Source organism: Coregonus clupeaformis, unplaced genomic scaffold, assembly GCF_020615455.1.
Source record: "Coregonus clupeaformis isolate EN_2021a unplaced genomic scaffold, ASM2061545v1 scaf0881, whole genome shotgun sequence".
NCBI lineage: Eukaryota > Metazoa > Chordata > Actinopteri > Salmoniformes > Salmonidae > Coregonus > Coregonus clupeaformis.
The window spans coordinates 37,574-55,228 of NW_025534335.1; the positions used below are offsets into that span (position 1 = coordinate 37,574).

The following is a 17,655-nucleotide window of genomic DNA, read 5'->3' on the forward strand; positions in this document are numbered from 1 at the left end:
GTGCCATGACCAGAGTGGGCACATTTGCTATATAACACAACGTTTTTACAGACAAAACCGTCAGTAGAGTTGAAAATGCGATGGATCCCCATTTAACTTTTATTAATGGGAATTTAACCGCAAAAGTTATTTTTCTGTGCACTACGTCATCACGCACAGCCTTTTATCCGCAATAAGTCAGTTTAATGGAAACACCCCTCTGGTGGGAAAATGCACCTATTGTTTTTATAGATGGATTCCTACAAACTGTTTTCTAGTCCAACCTGGACTCGGGGGTAGACGTAACATAGTACATGTAAATCCGGGACACTCCAATTAGCATGATATGTTATGTTTCGTATGGTATGTATTAATTTATGGATGTCCATCATCCATTTCGTATGATATGTTAGGAATGATAATTTCTATGATATGTTACGGGAATTGCAATTCATACAATATGTTAGGAATTTGATAAATCTATGATATGTTACGAATTCCAAAGTTAGCTAGGTGGCTAACGTTAGCTAAGCTAGGGGTTAGGGGTTAAGGTTAGGGTTAAGGTTAGGTTTAGAGTAGTAAGTAGTTGCAAAGTTGCTAAAATGTTAAAGTTGTCCGTGATGAGCTTCGAACACGCAACCTTTGGGTTGCTAGACGTCTTATACGTCTATCCATCCACCCCGACCAACCACCCTACTTTCATTTTAGCCTTAAGTAACCATACCAAACGTAACATATCATACTAATTTGAGTGTCCCGGATTTACTATGTTACATCTAGTCTATGAGACCAGGCTGTCTAGTCAGGCATGAAGACCAGCATGAAGCGAGCTGCCGCTAGGAGTCTCCAAGTACAGAGTGTTTATTTCATGTGCCATCGAGAATTAACGCCCATTGCACCGCATCCATCGTGGAGTTATGCTAAACTCCTGAACATGTACAAAAACAACATTCCTGAGCTAAGTGAAGGTCTTCAAGAAATTCTAGGTCTGAGGCATTCTCAATGTCTGTAGCTATATAAATGAAACCATCTGTTATATTGGACTGTGGATCCTTCCTTTAAGAATGGGAGAGATACAGAGAAACAGAGAGACAGAGAAACAGAGAGACAGAGAGATAAAAAGAAAGAGGGAGTGTGTTTGTGTGAGATCATAACATGTGTTTTGAGCTTGTTATGTGTGTGTGTGTGTGTGTGTGTGTGTGTGTGTGTGTGTGTGTGTGTGTGCGTCATTGAAAGTAGCCCTGAGTGTCCGAGAGAGGCCTGGAGATGTTATGGAAAGCCCACTGCAGGATCCCATCTATGGAGCCCTGCTGAAAGAGGACAAACACAGAATATCATTAAATAATAGTTACCTGCCACAGACATGTCTATTGTCTATTACTGAGAGATAGTATCTTTCTCTATATGAAATAGCTTAGAGATGTAATGACATGTTATTCACATCTTATATCACTTTTAACTAGATCTTGATTCACATGAAATTCTGGTTGAAGTCCTATTCACCTCTCCCATGATGGAGTCTAGTTCATCCTTGTGTAGGATGGGCTCTGAGAGAGAGGAGTACTCCTGAGTGTGTGGAGTTGGACCAACCTGGGTGTACAGTGGTGGAGAGAGAAAATAAGACTGTATAATGACCACACAGACAGACAGACAGACAGACAGACACACAGACACAGACACAGACACACACACACACACACACACACACACACACACACACACACACACACACACACACACACTGTACCTGTAAGCCCTTGGATTCCGCTTCTCTGTCTGTTGAGATGCCCCAAGGCCTACTGCAGGAGGAGCAGATGGACCTCCCACTGTCAAAGACAAAGACAGAGGAATGCTGACTAATATACTGTTGAACGTTCCATTACTAGCCATTAGTACCCATTAGCTTCACACAAATTATCCACAAACTTTCAGTTGATGTACAGTAAAGTACATTGCTACATTTAGAAAATAGATGTGCAGCTTATAACATCAATTGAATTGGTGAATACACTATCAGAAACAGAAGATATGACTTGATGGTTAAAACAATAATACTCAGAGGTGGGATAAGATGGATGTAGAGGTGGTCTTACTTTGGGAAGTGGCAGTAGGTGTGATACTTCTGTAGGCACTGGAGACAGAGGGTCAGGTCTCCTCCACTGAGGAGGCAAACCCCACACATCTCCCTGACCTCCACCACCTCGCCACCTGCACACTGGTACACACAAATGCATGCACACACACACTGTTTGCATACTGCAGCACTTTATAATAACACCTTGTAATAAAGAATGTATAATGGATTAGTAAATAGTTTATTCATCATCTATTAATCATTACTCCCACATTTGTAATTGTTAGTAAGCCAGTTATTCACTAAAGCAATTGTACAGGAGAATGCATGCTTTTTACACAGCCGTGCTAAAAAAGTAGTTTTGCACAACCTCGAGTGTACAATTGCTTTTCTAATACAGGTTACCAATTAAATAAAAAACATTATTTTTAGAAATATATTCATAGGCTACTATTTCATCCCTCAGTGAAAATATAGGCCTAGTCCCAACACATCTAGCCAGGCCGTCTGGCCGTTCATTCTATCGGTTAGGTTGCCAGAGACACGACCCAGTCGTGAAGTCTTTTTGTTCTATATCTATATCAGTCGTTCATTGGCTGGCAACGCTCTAATCCCTTGCTAGCCAACTACGGCTACCACAGTCAGGTTAGACAGTGCAGCTAAAATAACAGCAAAGTAGCTGCATTTGCGTTTGTTTAAGTTATGTACCATAACAATGAGCGAATGATGCGTGATTTCGCCTGGCATAGAATAATGCAATCAGTTCAAACTGAAGCTGGTAAGATAGCAAACCAGTCATGAAGTCTTTTTGTTCTATATCTATGGACGCAACCCAGTCGTTCGTTCTAAATGTTCTGTTGCCACGCTGGCTGGCAACGCTCTTATCCCTTGCTTGCTAGCTAGCTAACTATGGCTAACACAGCAAAGTAGCTGCATTTCATTTCGTTTGACCTGTTCTTCTATTGACATTTCTTTGTATATATCCATCAAAATTATGCTGATTCATGATTTCGACTGGCTGAGAAAAGATGTCCGTCTCGTCCTGACACGTGAATTCTTAATAGGACAGTGGAGATCGATTTCAGTATTGAAACAATGTTGCAAATGTCGAGAGACATACAGCAACGTTTGTACAAACACCCCCATTGTTGCAAACCAAATGTTAGGCTAGAAGCAATGGGAAATAATGTCTAGATGCTTTTTACAGTGGCGATCAAGTTAATGATTTGGCTGGCAGGGCTGATGGGACAGTGGATGCGCAGGGATTTCTCAGATGGAACAGAAAACAAGATGCACATTTTTGCGTCATGGGCTTACCCGTACTAAACAGGTTTCTTTGTATGGCTTAGAACACGTCTCAACCAATCATAATGCTTGTTTTGACCAACCGGTTGTAGAAATATTTATAAACAACTTTTAAAATATGTGATAATGAGTCATAAGATCATGCATAAGATGTTTAATATAGGTCCTTATAAACCATATACTAATCATTAGTAAAGTATTTTTGCAGGGCCTCATCTAAAGTGAGAGCGATTTATACTTTTGATTGACCAGTGTAATTTCTTACAAAAAGATGGACATGCCATTGGTAGACATTCCAGCAGTACCTGACGCTCTTTAAGGTCTCAAAATATCCCAGAACATATCAATGGTAAAAGAATAAGCCCACAATACAGAAGATGTTTAAGGCAATATATTAAACATTGGATTCAAGACAGTCACACTGTTGTAGTAGTGTGATGTGTAACTTCAGACATATTCTATGCAGAGTAAAGTAACGTTTTTCGTCAGAAAATGCTAATATTAGCATTTATTGGCAGTGACTTTTCTACCCAAACCAAAGTGTTGATTGCAGTCACTCCTTGGAGCAGTCCATAGACTGCCATCACATTACGTTTAAAGAGTTACTACTTCTAAAGTCCTAGTAAAAGTGCCTCCAAACAAAGCAAAGTGTGAAAATAGTCTGTGGTTAAAAGACTGAAGCACTGGAAGCATTTAAAGGTTATACATGCCACATTTCTACCTGCAAGTCATACATATAACATTCTACCTCAATCACATATCATTTGGAATGAAGGAATAAAAATCCACTAGAGAAAATGGGCCGGTCTGGCCAGCTGTTGTGTGTAGGCTATCTCCCTGTGATTTGTTTGCGAGGTTGACAACATTAGCAAAACATTTGCATTACAACTCTTCCTCATGTCCTTGCAACAGTTTTGTGAATAAAATTGTTTATTTATTTATTTCAAACGTCCTGTGTTGTGTGCTTATTCTTTAACCATTGATATGTTCTAGGCTATTTTAAGGAGCATCAGGTACTGCTGGAATGTCTACCAATGGCATGTCCATCTTTTTGAGATAAATGACACTGGTCACTCAAAACACAAACATAAAGTAATGATTAAATAAATGATGAATAAACTATTTACTAATCATTATAAACGCTTTATTACAAGGTGTTATTATAAATTGCTACCTTCAAAAACTGCACAGAATAATCTGAAAGAGACGTTGAAATGACTAACGATAACAAGAACAGTTTGAAGAAAAATAGAGAAAAGAGGAATAGAAAATTGGAACAACAAAAATAAAGAAAGAATCACCTGATATGCAGAGACCTGACTGCTCTTGGTTGCGGTGACGCTGGAGAGAGAGGTGGAGAAGAAGGAGAAGTCTATGGTGGAGTTACTGGAGCTGGTCTCTGTCAACTGGCTCTGAGCCAAGGGCTATGGGAGAGAAGACGACAACTGTTATACCTCAATATCATACTGCGGTAGAACCGTTATACTTCAATATCATACTAAATAGAGCCGTTATGCATCAATATCATACTGAGGTAGAACCATTATACTGAGGAAGAACCATTATACCTCAATATCATACTGTGGTATAACTATTTTACATCAGTGTCATACTGAGTTAGAAACGTTATACCTTAATGTTATACTGACGTAGAACCATTATACCTCAATGTCATACCTTTAGGGTGGTAGTAGTAGTAATAATAGTGGAAGTAAAATGAGATGGTATTAAAGAAAATACCAACTTTTGACACTGACCTGAACAGGTAGTACTGGGTAGATTCTCTCCCTCCTCACCTTGTTGCAACGGCATGATTGACAGCGCCAAGTGCCACTAGAGAAAGGAACAGAGATGAGTCCCAAACCTTGGGTCTTATGAAAGATTTGGACTGTTTTTAGACTAATGTAAAAAAATATATATATATATATACATGCACAGAAGTCAAGTAAGGATTATGGCCACATACAGTATACCTTGGTATTGTGGTGAGGGGAGGGTCTAAGCAGGTCAGGTGGTATGCCCTGGGACAGCCATCACAACAGATGAGCTCACCTCCATCTTTACACACTGCACACTCATCATCATTACGCTGGGCCTGGATACACACACATACACACACACACACATATACACACACACTGATAGACACTCATCTTTCATATACCATCTATTTCAATTCAATGTGAAAATAAATTGAACTGTTGATGAATGTGCATTTTCCTTGTCAACTAGATGAGGCAAATACAGAAACACACTCCCTCTCAAAATGATTTGTTATTTACCTGAGAAAATCATACAGTGATTGGTGGTCATACTGTACTGCTTGAACTGTATTGCTTGAACAGTCACTTACGTCTCTTACCCTTGTGCTGGACTCCTCCTTGTGGTGGTATTTAGTCTTCGCAGTCTTTGTCTTGTGTCCTCCAGTCAGCTCATCCAATGGCCCAGAGGTGTAATACTCACCACCCACTTTAATACACTTTTTGGCACTTCCTGTAGAAGGACAACAAAATGTAGTCCTACTCTCCACTTTTGTTCTTAATATTTAAATGCCTACAATAAAACCTGATATGGTGAGATGGTGTCTTATGGTGTCTGTGGAGGTTCTTTGGCTGACGGCTAGCTAGATAAGATTAAAATCAACTTTAGTATCCCACCAGGGGGAAATTCATTTGGTCATGTGTTTAAAAAGACAAAGTACATAATACATAAAAACATAGCATAATACACAATAAAATTAATATGGAAGTGCAATAGGCTACATATTTACAGTGAAACTGCAATACATATTTACTGTGCACAATACAAGGTTTACAGTCATCAGGTTAGGGTTGTGGTCAGGATAGTGTTGTGATTCTAGCGTTACTCACCAGATCCAAACACCTGTTTGATGAGGATCTCCTCTCTGGCCCCGCAACTGACCGGCAGCTCACTGGACGACAGAGTGACTGCCCTCTGGACCGAGGTGGACACCGCCTGGACACCTGCTAAATGGTAATAGCACAGGTCAGTTATATAGTGATGATGTTGATAAATTGATGCTGATATCAAATACTTTGTTCCTTCCTCAAATCATAACAGAATCACAAACAGAGAATGGAATATAAAACAGATTTGATTACCCTTTCCAGCAGGTATCTGAGAGACCACTGCAGCGCCTTCACTCTTCCTCACTGACTTCACTTTGCCACCTAGAACAATGACACCAAAACATGCATAATGAGCTTGGTTTAGAAAAACTTGAGTTTTGAGAATGTTGTAGTACAACTAGTTGGCATCTAGGCTACGGATTGCATTATAATGGGTATCTGGTACAATAACTTGTCTCACACCTGAACTGTTGTTACTTTTGCTGTGGTGCTGAGAGTGGTGAGGGTGATGTCTCTCTCCCAGGCTCCTCTTCCTGCTGTGGGACTCTCGAGACCCTCGTGGGGACCTCTTCCCCTGCTTGGAGCCCACCTTCTCCCTACCTGACAAAATGGAACACAACCCATAGAATAAATTAGAATTATATTAAAGCAACGCTCCTATGTCACTTCAACTCAACTCCCTCAACCTTTCAATCAAATGTTTTGCTCAACCCAAAGTACCCCCTCATGTGCAATTGATCACTATCCCAAATACCCCCTGTGGATAAACCAAGGACCCTCAGGGGTTCTAGTACCACAGGTTGAGAAACTGCTTAAAATGGGGTTACCAACCTGGTTGAATGCTGGTCAGGAGGGCCTGCAGTCTGGGGTAGCTGTCCTGGTTGTAGTCCTTGGCCAGGTTGGTCCAGAAGGCCTGGATGGTGGTCCTACTCTGCTCCAGGAGCCAGGAAAGCAGGGAGTACATGGCCTTGTGGATCCCCTCTCTGCCCTCCCTATCCAGGGTATCCTATGGGTGGTCATAGCAAACTTTTATAATAATAGTACATTTTAGCAGACACTTTTATCCAAAGCGACATACAGTCATGCGTGCATACATTCTTACTTAGGGATGGTGCCGGGAATTGAATCCACTATCCTGATGTTGCAAGCACCGTGCTCTACCAACTGTCATTCAATGTGCCATGTAGAAAATGGTACCGAGTGAAACATACACAGATTTGTTTGTTTATAGAATACGATTTAGACGATCTACAAGGTATTCTCAGCACCCAGAACCAAATCAGTTAAGGCTGTCACGCGAGACCATCTACAAGGCAATGTACTGAAGAGAAAATATTACAATTGTACATGACCTCCTTCCAGGCTAACATCATGAAATGCTCAAACTTTCTCCAAAAGAGCTCTCATATCAATATGAAATATACCATTATTAAATATACTTCCCATAGCTCACCTTCAGAATTTGGTCACTGATGATGTTGCGGTCCACCAACCCATAGAGCAGTGGGAAGGGATCATCAATCGCCATGGAGATGTCTGTGCGGAATTCCTTGAGCTGGGAACGGGGGTCAGGATCCTCAAAAGCCTCGACTCTGGACATGGCTCACAGTTAATATGTGTGGTGTTCATTCATACAGTATGTGCAAGTGGTCTAATGTTGTCTGGCTTTTATGTGTGGTGTGTTGCTGTTAAGTCGCACTTGGGAAGTGTAACAGGAGGATCTGAAATTATTGAAGTGACCTTTGGTTTGTGACCTCAGTGTTGGAGGTGTGGCTAGACCAGGTGAGGGTCACTTGATGGGTATGTCCTCCATGGTTGCTCAAAAGTGTTTCTGGTTTCCTTTTTCCAGATGAACACACACACACACACACACACACACACACACACACACACACACACACAACCACATTGGAATGATTATTTTGAAAGTCCATACTTAAGCCACTAAGGTTTGCTCTGCCACTCACCTCTCCAGGGTCCACATGCCCATTACTACTCTAACTGCCTTGCCTGTGTCCACCTGTCTCTCAGGGGGGGTAACTAAAGACCACCACTAACTCCTGCAGGGGAATACCTGATTCTAGTCTCACTAGAAAAGCCCAAACCCATGGGGACTGAGAGCCCAGGTGAGTGACAGTCTACACGTCACCGTGATACTAATCTATTTGAAGGTACTTTCCACTTCAACTTCCCCCAAAATGTATAATTGTTTGTCTGTTATGATCTCGGCCAAAAGTATGAATCCTTAATGTGTGATCATGTTGATACTGTCACCAGATGGTTAACACTTTACATGTAATTACATCATTCATGGTTTATTTAATCATTTCTAAATGTGTTATAAACCATTAACAAACAGTTACTATTCCCCACAATTTTGGGGGGGAAAGTTGAAGCTTATTTACTGGATTTCTATGCAATTTAAAAACTATATTTGGAGAACAGCTAAAACAAACAAAAATGACCCCAGCTATTATCACCTTGGCTGCTGTAGCTTCATTCACCTCAGTTGATCTACAAACACATAGCCTATTAGCTATGCAATTAGCTGCTACACAATAACTCACATTAACTCAAAACTATAATTTAATAATAATAATTTAATACGTGCCCTGAGTGCCCGGTCAGTAATGGTTACTACAAGTTTAGATAGCTGGCTAGAACTAGACTTATTAACCAATTAACCAATCCCAAATTGCTTTACAGACATGGGCTAATTGAGTGACTGTCAATTTTTGAAATTGCATCTTGTGTATTCTACTACTGTATTTTTTTTTTCTTTATGCAACAAAAAGAATGCAGAGTCTTATGTAGCTACGGCCATGAGATCAGATACTCTTGTGATGAGAACCACCAGAAGTACCTCTGCAAAGGCAGAAACGCGATGTGTATTCTTTGGGCAAACAAAGTTATTGAGACTGAGGATGGAAAAAACTGGACCTCTAAAGGGAGATAATCCCTGGTGTGGAGCAAAACAATTTGGACTGTATAACTACATTGAAGTCAACCTTGAAGTCTCTAAAGGTACTGTAAACCTTTGTTTCTCATCCTCAAATACATTATACATTCCTAATCAGGCCTCTGCTCTTGGCCCGAAACCTAACTTGAGATCCCTTCCCGTTACTCATTTTTCATTGACTCAATGCATGATTTACGTGATTGTCGACGTCCTGTATCTCAAATTTGGATTCCACCCTAAATGACAACACAGAGGTGTTCTCTTGTCTTTTCCCACTAGCACTGACTTTGCTGATAAATACTTTGTTGAGGGAAAATGTAATTGATACGAGTGTGATGTGTTGTTGTCTCACCTAGCTATCTTAAGATGAATGCACTAATTGTAAGTCGCTCTGGATAAGAGCGTCTGCTAAATGACTAAAATATCAAATGTCATTCAAGATATTCCCTATTCACACTATTCTGCGAACAGTGCTGTGTTGGCCCAGTGATTTTATTTTCACATTGTCCTTTAAAGCAAGGTTCAAGCAACTGTGGTGGTGGTGTAGCCAGGCCAGTGCAGTACTGCTCAGGTTGACTCAGTAGAGTGAAAAGTAGGGTTGGGGCCAATTCTGAATTGAGTTGCGAATTGCTCTTTAATTCCAATTAATTCTTGAATTTGAATTGAATTTGAATTTTCCACACCTTACAGGTCTGAATTTTCTATAATTACTGTAGTCTGGAAATATTCTAAGATCCTTTTGTAGGTTTATAATAATTCATAATTCACTTACGACTTATTAAATATGAAAGAAAATACATTTCCCAGAATGCATCAAACACTACAGAATGGAAGCGCTCAACCTATTCTCATGACAAAAGTACAAAAAAATACTGTTTGACATGTTTGAGTTGTAATCAAGCCAATATTTGAAATGGTATTTGTATTAATAGGTGGCAGATGCTTTTGGTGACAGACTCGTCAGAGGAATGAGACTTCCATGCTCCATGTCTCAGTTGAATTGCTTTGAATGAAATTCTACTTTAATTCAAATTAAATTCCAATTATGCTTCCTGTGGATGTGTTCATGGATTGAATTCAATTCAATTCAGAAATTCCGAATTGACCCCAACCCTGGTGAAAAGGGTATTAATCTCCACCATGGTCTCCATTTTTTGGTCCACTATGTGTCCACGATTCCCAACATCATTTGATAGTTATTGTAATGTAAATGAGAGTTTTATGTTATATAATAAAACGTTATATATATTATAATCTGATATATACACTGAGTGTATAAACATTAGGAACACCTGCTCTTTCCATTATATAGACTGACCAGGTGAATCCAGGTGAAAGCTATGATCCTTTATTGATGTCACTTGATAAATCTACTTCAATCAGTGTAGATGAAGGGGCAGAGACAGGTTAAAGAAGGATTTTTAAGCCTTGAGACAATTGAGACATGGAGTGAATGAGCAAGACAAAATATTTAAGTGCCTTTGAACGGGGTATGGTAGTAGGTTCTGAGGGCAAATGGGGGTGCAACTCAATATTAGGAAGGTGTTCCTAATATTTTGTGCACTCAGTGTATATTTCAAAGGATCACCAACGTAACGGCGAGTGAAGCAAAAGAGACACCTTTGACAGACGAGACCATTTTGCAATGGGTAAGTATGGATGGTTAGGAGAGTGAAGCCCTTTAATCTTTCATTTATTAATCATTAAACATTATTACATTATTCATACCAGTGAACAAGGACCACTTCTACCGAGGGACATTCATAACATACATATTACATTATTATATACAGTGCAGTGCAGTACAGTAGATCTTTATATGTATAACAGGGGAAAGGAGGAAGGAAGGGGGAGGAGAGGGGGCGGGCTTGTGAAATTCCATTGGCTTTTTCTTCTTCTTTTACCACAGCACAGGTGTTCTATAAAAGTTGCCCATTGAGAGTGACACATTTTCACAGCTATAGTACTGTAAGTAACGGTGAATCTATGGTAAATCAACGCCTGTGGGGAATATCAAATGGGACACATTGTTGATATGAGTATGCTATTATTATGATATAAAACATTCTAAGTTAGTTGAGCCGCTCCAGGGTTGTAGGCTTGAGATCAGCGTGCATGCATGCTGCAGATATTCAGACAGGGTAGCCATCTTGGAAATGGACTTCCCCACTTTTCCCAATTTACGTGTCATTTTTGGTGCTTTCCCTTTTATATAAAAAAATACAAAACATAACGGCGAAAAGAATTCGAGTTTCATTCCATTTTCTCCCTTTTTTCATTTTCTACAACTTTTTTTTATTATTTTTATCCTTCTCTGGCACTTACATATTGACAAAGTATACACTATTTTACAACTGAAGACTGAAATAACACTTGATTCGTCCAATCAGATATACAGTACGTGGCCCATATCCAATCAGAAAAGTCAACTGGAAGCTAACCAGTAGGAAGCAACACAACAAGCCTATGGTGTGAAGGAAGCTGTCCAACAGCTCTGCATTAACACGAGCACCCGCCCGCAGGAACAGTAGGTTCTGCTGGTTTGTCCAGCTTGATGTCAATCACTGGAAAGTGTCCAATTAAGGAAAACTTAGGGAATACATAAAACATTATCTGCATATTCCATTATAAACAACAAAACTGTGGCGCAAAAGAGTCAACAGAGAGGACTATAATGCAACATTATGGACTCTCCTATCTCTCTCTCTCTCTCTCTCTCTCTCTCTCTCTCTCTCTCTCTCTCTCTCTCTCTCACACACACACACACACATAGTCTATCCTTCATCATGTTGAAGGATAGACTGGCGCTTGTAACGCCAGGGTAGTGGGTTCGATCCCCGGGACCACCCATACGTAAAAATGTATGCACACATGACTGTAAGTCGCTTTGGATAAAAGCGTCTGCTAAATGGAATATTATATTATTATGTTTCCCTAGGCACAGGGTGCTATCCTGCTATACCGTCACTAGGGGGCATCCTCTCCCCCTGTCCTACAGATTCCATACAAACCCATTATGTAATATTACTGGTTCACTGCACTGAAGATGGCTGCCTATGTCTGCTTATTTCTTTGTTACAGTGCCAGCAACCACAATGACTTAAATACTTTTTCTCTCCACTGAGTTTCTCTTTGCTGTTCTGAGCCTTGGTTGACAGATTGTTGAGTTACTCACTGACTCTCTGTTCTAAAGGATACTGCCTTCAGGGTTCGCGTCGTCCAAACTCTCCATCCCAGGTAAGGCTGCTGCAACACGCCGAAACAGCTAGAGATAAAGCGAGGGAGGGAGAAAGAGGGAGAGATGGAGAGGAAAATACATTGAAAATATATAATAAAATTAACATTTAACTACATCCTAAAAGGAATTTCCACTACATAAATCGTACACACTAAAAACAAATGGTTCTATATAGTGCCAAATAAAGGTTATTTGGCTGGTAACCATATCAGAACCCTTTCTAGTGCTACATGCAACATTTTTTTGAAGGTTCTATAAAGAACTATGCTCATCAGGTTCTAAATGGAATCTTTATGATGCTATAAAGAACCTTTTCCTAAGGTTCTATAAAGATTAGATAAACTGGAATGACACTCTCACTCACGGTTGCACAAAAAGAGCTGTGCACAAACCACGCCCAAAAATATTCGAATGAACCGCAGTCCATACATTTTAATTATCACAAAAATAGTAAAGAACACTATTGAAGGGCTCAAAGGGTTATTCGGGTCAGTATGGTTCCACATAGAACCATCACCTTTCCCAAAGAACCCTTGAGGAACCCTACTTTTTTAGTGTGAATGCTTGAGTGAGTCAAACTTGAAGCAAATAAAGAAGCTAAAAAAGTGAAATATCAAGTGCCTAATTAAGAAATTTGAAATTTTATAGGAAGAATCACCTGTTTGACATTGGTGCCTGTCTTGGCACTGGTTTCGATGAACATCACATTCAGTTCTTTGGCTCTCTGCTCTCCCTCTTCAATAGTAATTTGCCTGTGGGAGAATCAGACCATAGCATGCATTAAGATGTTAAAGGGAAATCCTTACTAGAAATCTTGAACAGTTTATGTGGAACCAATGGCGTTGAACAATTGATGCATTAAATCAAATCAGGTAACTTATGTTCATGCTTTCAATCCATATGTAATCCATTTGAAAGGATTGAAAAAGTTAAAATAAGGCAGACAAAATACCCCTTTGATTGGATTATCCAAATTCAAAGCATTCAAAAACAGATACAGATGTACTATCTTAATTTGATCACTCTGTTGTTGCAGAGAATTTTCCTGCACAGCAGGAAATGCAAACCTGTAGTGTATTTGAGGTTTAAAAAGGCTACTAAAGTTTTTAATTTCCATTTACAAACTTTAGAAGCCACAAAAATGTCTGACTTGATTTGTCCTAACAAAAAATGTATCAACTCCTACAAAAATGTCCATTCATTATAATCCACATAATAATTCACATGTCCTGTTGCTGCAGGATTATTTTCCTGCTGTAAGAAACTGGTCAATTAAGATAGAACACCTGTATACAGCATGTATTCAGTATGTAGGCCTAATATATAAATAACATGTGCACCAGATATAAACTATCACCCACCTCTTCTCCTCCAGGTCTGTCTTGTTGCCCACTAACATGATGATTACATCACTGCCCCTCTCTGTTCGAACGTCGTCAATCCACTTACAGGTCTGCTGGAACGAGTTCACGTCTTTTGAAGGAAATACATAATGTACCTTTTTACTGGATGTTACTGTGTATTACAGTGTAGGCCATTACAAGGCACAGTATGTGTGTGTGTGTGTGTGCGCGTATGTGTGCATCCATATGGTTCTGCTCGTTGTGTGAGTTTTACCACTCACTTGTAATGTCATACACAACCACAGCGACAGTAGAGTCCCGTATGTAGCTGGGGATGAGGCTCCTGAAGCGTTCCTGGCCTGCTGTATCCCACAGCTGCAGTCTCACCTAGACACACACAAGCCCACTGAGCCACAGTCCTGGCTAAGCAACACTATTCAACTACAACAACCCTTTACAAACATCTTTATTTAAATTAATTTCACCATACTAATTTATGAATGCCTCATCTACAGTATGTAGCAATATGTATAGTATGTATAGTTAGCATGTGTAGTATGCTAGGACAAATAGGGTGCTATTGTACTAGTTAGGGTGCTAGGGCCCTAAACAAGTTGTAAATGATGTAGTCCATGTTGATCTGTGTTTATTTCAGGTAACTGACAGAGTTTCTTACTGTTCGGTCCTCCAGGTACATGGTCTTTGATAAGAAGTCAATCCCAATGGTCGCCTGTCAAATAAAACAAGAGTAAAGTGATATTAGCAATAATAGTGCAATACAAGTCCAGTGTGTCACACTAATAGCACACAGGGTCCAGTGAGTCACAATAATAGCACACAGGGTCCAGTGAGTCACCCTCTATCTTTTGTTATTCACAAAGGAAAGGATGTACTGTGATAGATAGGAGACATATAAAGCTATTTTGTGTGAAGGCCAAGCGCACAAATCGAATGAAATCTACTGTAATTACATTTGTATTGCCCTTTGTACTTTGTACTGTACGTTTTGTCCTATAATTTGTTTGTACCAGAACATTAAATAAAGCAGCCAGGTCTTACCTGATATGTGTTGTCGAAGCTGTCGTACATGAACCGGGTGATAAGTGATGTCTTCCCCACTGGAAGAGGAACAGAACACAGGGGTGAATATTGAAACGTTTATTTCCAAAACGCGATATCCACCAATTTTACACGTGTTTTTTCATCAGAAATGAATGCTTATGGGTACCTTTTTGTGTGTAAAATATTACTGGTCTCCGATTTTTTTATTCATAGATTTTAGATGTGTATTAAAATGGGTTTTGTTGCAAAACGCTATATATAAATGTTTTGCTGGAATTGAATGTTCGTATCCTGTTTATTTAACATATCAATTCAACCCATCATACATCTAGCCTCATGCTATAGTGTTTGGTTACAGTTAGGCCTCATTCCAAATGGCACCCTATTTCCTATATAGTGCACTACATTTGACCAGAGCCCAGATCTCATATTCCTGTATTGATTAAACATTTAAATATATATTAAAAAACATATTGATGTCACAAATGTATAATTTGTACTGTTCTTTATTAAAAGTGTAATTATTTGTCACATTTTACTATGTAAAATCTTGCAGTGCTACTATTTTCTCTGAGAGTGAGGCGGATATATCTTGTTTTGCAACAAAATGTGATTGTTTGTTCTCTGAAATAAAACCATCTAGTGTCATTTAACAACCCAATGCCATGAAACACCAATCTCTTTCAGAAGTTCTTTAAACAAAAAAAGCTCATTTGCCAACATTGCTGAAGATTGATATACTGTATAGCATTTTGGAATGAAACTTCATATACATACATACATAAATGTATGCATGCATGCACAAGCATGCTCGCACACAAACACACACACACACACACACACACACACACACACACACACACACACACACACACACACACACACACACACACACACACACACACACACAATCACAGGTACACTGAAATACAGCCTAATTAGTTCCCATTACCCAATGCTCATCCCTCACAGCCCAAAACGATGCCTACAGCAGACTATGGGCAGTGGCCAATACAGGCTTGAAATCAGCACCACGGACAGCTACATAAAAGCATACCTTATGGAAAGCCATTAGGCTGCTACATACAAATACAACAACACACATGTGCACACATAAACAAACACACACACTCACACACACACACACACACACACACACACACACACACACAGTGCCATGGACAGCTACATCTCAGCATCCTTTTCTATGGAAAGCCATGACAGCTACCATTACATACACACAAACAGGAACATACACTCAGTTATGGAATGGACATGACACATTCTCTCTCTCTCTCTCTCTCTCTCTCTCTCTCTCTCTCTCTCTCTCTCTCTCTCTCTCTCTCTCTCTCTCTCTCTCTCTCTCTCTCTCTCTCTCTCACACACACACACTCTCACACACATGCACACACACACACAGACACACACATAGATAACACACACACACACACACACACACACACACACACACATCCATTATATTATAAATAAACCATTACAATGCCCAAATGTATAGTATTTTATACTTCAGTACCATGATCGAGCAGAGGTGGATAGCCACTCGGACTGCCTGATGTCTGACCACGTATTCTAAGAGGTTTATAGCGCTAAACCATTATTGATCTAGACTCTACGCCATATCAACCATGTAAACCGCCATTGTTCGCTAAATTATTGAATTATTGAAAAAATCATAATGTTATGACACTGACAAAACATTCGTGACCATTGTGATATTATGGTTTGGAATTGTGAGTCAAGTGACTGGAGACAGTGACTGCGAGGTTTATAAATTCTACAGACATCGCCAACCTGGGTGTGTCCCGAATTGACACATGGGAACTATTTATCTATTTATCCATATTAAACCGGGAAAAAAGTCATATCTAATCATATAATCCGTTTAAATGTTTAAGTCTATAATCAACAATGGAACTGTGATAAAATGTTCTTAGAATCTTGAAACAGAACGAATCTTTCTGCCGGCCACTGCACCACATCAAAACATCCAAATTCGTATATCACGTCGCTTACTGTATCTGTAATACCAATGATACTAAAATACAATAAAACATGTTTAAATAGAGAAATTGGTTGAAATAAAATATGAATATCGGTAAAACGCGGAGGATAGCCTACATTATATTTCATGACGTTTTAGATCGAAATGGATGACTAATCAAATTTTCTACAGAAACAAAATCGTGACAGGAACCAGTGAATTGGTTGATTGAGTTAACATATGACTCAACCTCTCAACACATTTAGTGAAAATAGTGAAAACTTTCAAATAGACCAAAGAATACAGTTATGGCCTTCAAGATGCGTTATCATGTTTGGCAACTGATAACCAAGCCTCCAAGGCGTTCCAAAAGACTCAACTCACCGCTCTGTTCTCCTAAAAAGACGAGTTTAAATTTCCTCAGAGGGTTCCCCAAGTCTCCTCCGGCGGACATGTTTACAGCGATAACTCTATCGGATTCTAAAAGAGGTTTTCGGATCCAGAGGCGTTGGTTCTATCACTATCACTGTGTCGGGATCCTCCTCTGCTCATAGAACGATGGTAGTGCAGCTCAGCATCGTCCTGTCAGTTTAGGATGCGTGTGCGCCTGCGCGACCTCACCTTATTCATCCTCTCACCTTCTTGAATATTATGGCATTTTCTCCCGTTATTCCTTACAATTACACAGTGTATACATATTCAACAGCAAGGTAAGTAACATAATAAAATATCGGTGTTTTTAGGTTAGTTTTATTTTCAAACACATTGTGTTATAAACCATTTTTTATAGTAATATGACACTCAAATTCATTCACAAATAGTG

The 17,655-nt window shown here is 39.5% G+C and overlaps 2 protein-coding genes across 3 annotated transcripts; both read right to left on the reverse strand.

Moving 5' to 3' along the window:
- Positions 1-721: 721 nt before the first annotated feature.
- Positions 722-7,828, reverse strand: aire (autoimmune regulator). Its single transcript, XM_041841354.2, has 13 exons — positions 7,682-7,828; positions 7,060-7,234; positions 6,706-6,828; positions 6,481-6,549; positions 6,229-6,342; positions 5,721-5,851; positions 5,332-5,453; positions 5,122-5,191; positions 4,660-4,770; positions 2,073-2,194; positions 1,727-1,805; positions 1,483-1,569; positions 722-1,286 (listed from the first exon to the last, which is right to left on the reverse strand). Exons 1-13 carry the CDS (start codon positions 7,826-7,828, stop codon positions 1,206-1,208), a joined length of 1,431 nt encoding a protein of 476 aa, XP_041697288.2. The 3' UTR covers positions 722-1,205.
- A 3,012-nt stretch (positions 7,829-10,840) lies between these two features.
- On the reverse strand, positions 10,841-17,420 carry LOC121534579 (ras-related protein Rab-6B-like). 2 transcript variants are annotated; one of them, XM_041841156.2, is made up of 8 exons: positions 17,217-17,420; positions 14,828-14,886; positions 14,433-14,498; positions 14,050-14,155; positions 13,787-13,898; positions 13,084-13,177; positions 12,386-12,452; positions 10,841-11,751 (listed from the first exon to the last, which is right to left on the reverse strand). In XM_041841156.2, exons 1-8 carry the CDS (start codon positions 17,284-17,286, stop codon positions 11,687-11,689), a joined length of 639 nt encoding a protein of 212 aa, XP_041697090.2. In that variant the 5' UTR covers positions 17,287-17,420; the 3' UTR covers positions 10,841-11,686. The 2 variants fall into 2 exon arrangements, with proteins under 2 accessions (XP_041697090.2, XP_041697091.2); XM_041841157.2 differs by having other exon boundaries at positions 10,842-11,751; positions 14,445-14,498.
- Between the last annotated feature and the right edge of the window lie 235 nt (positions 17,421-17,655).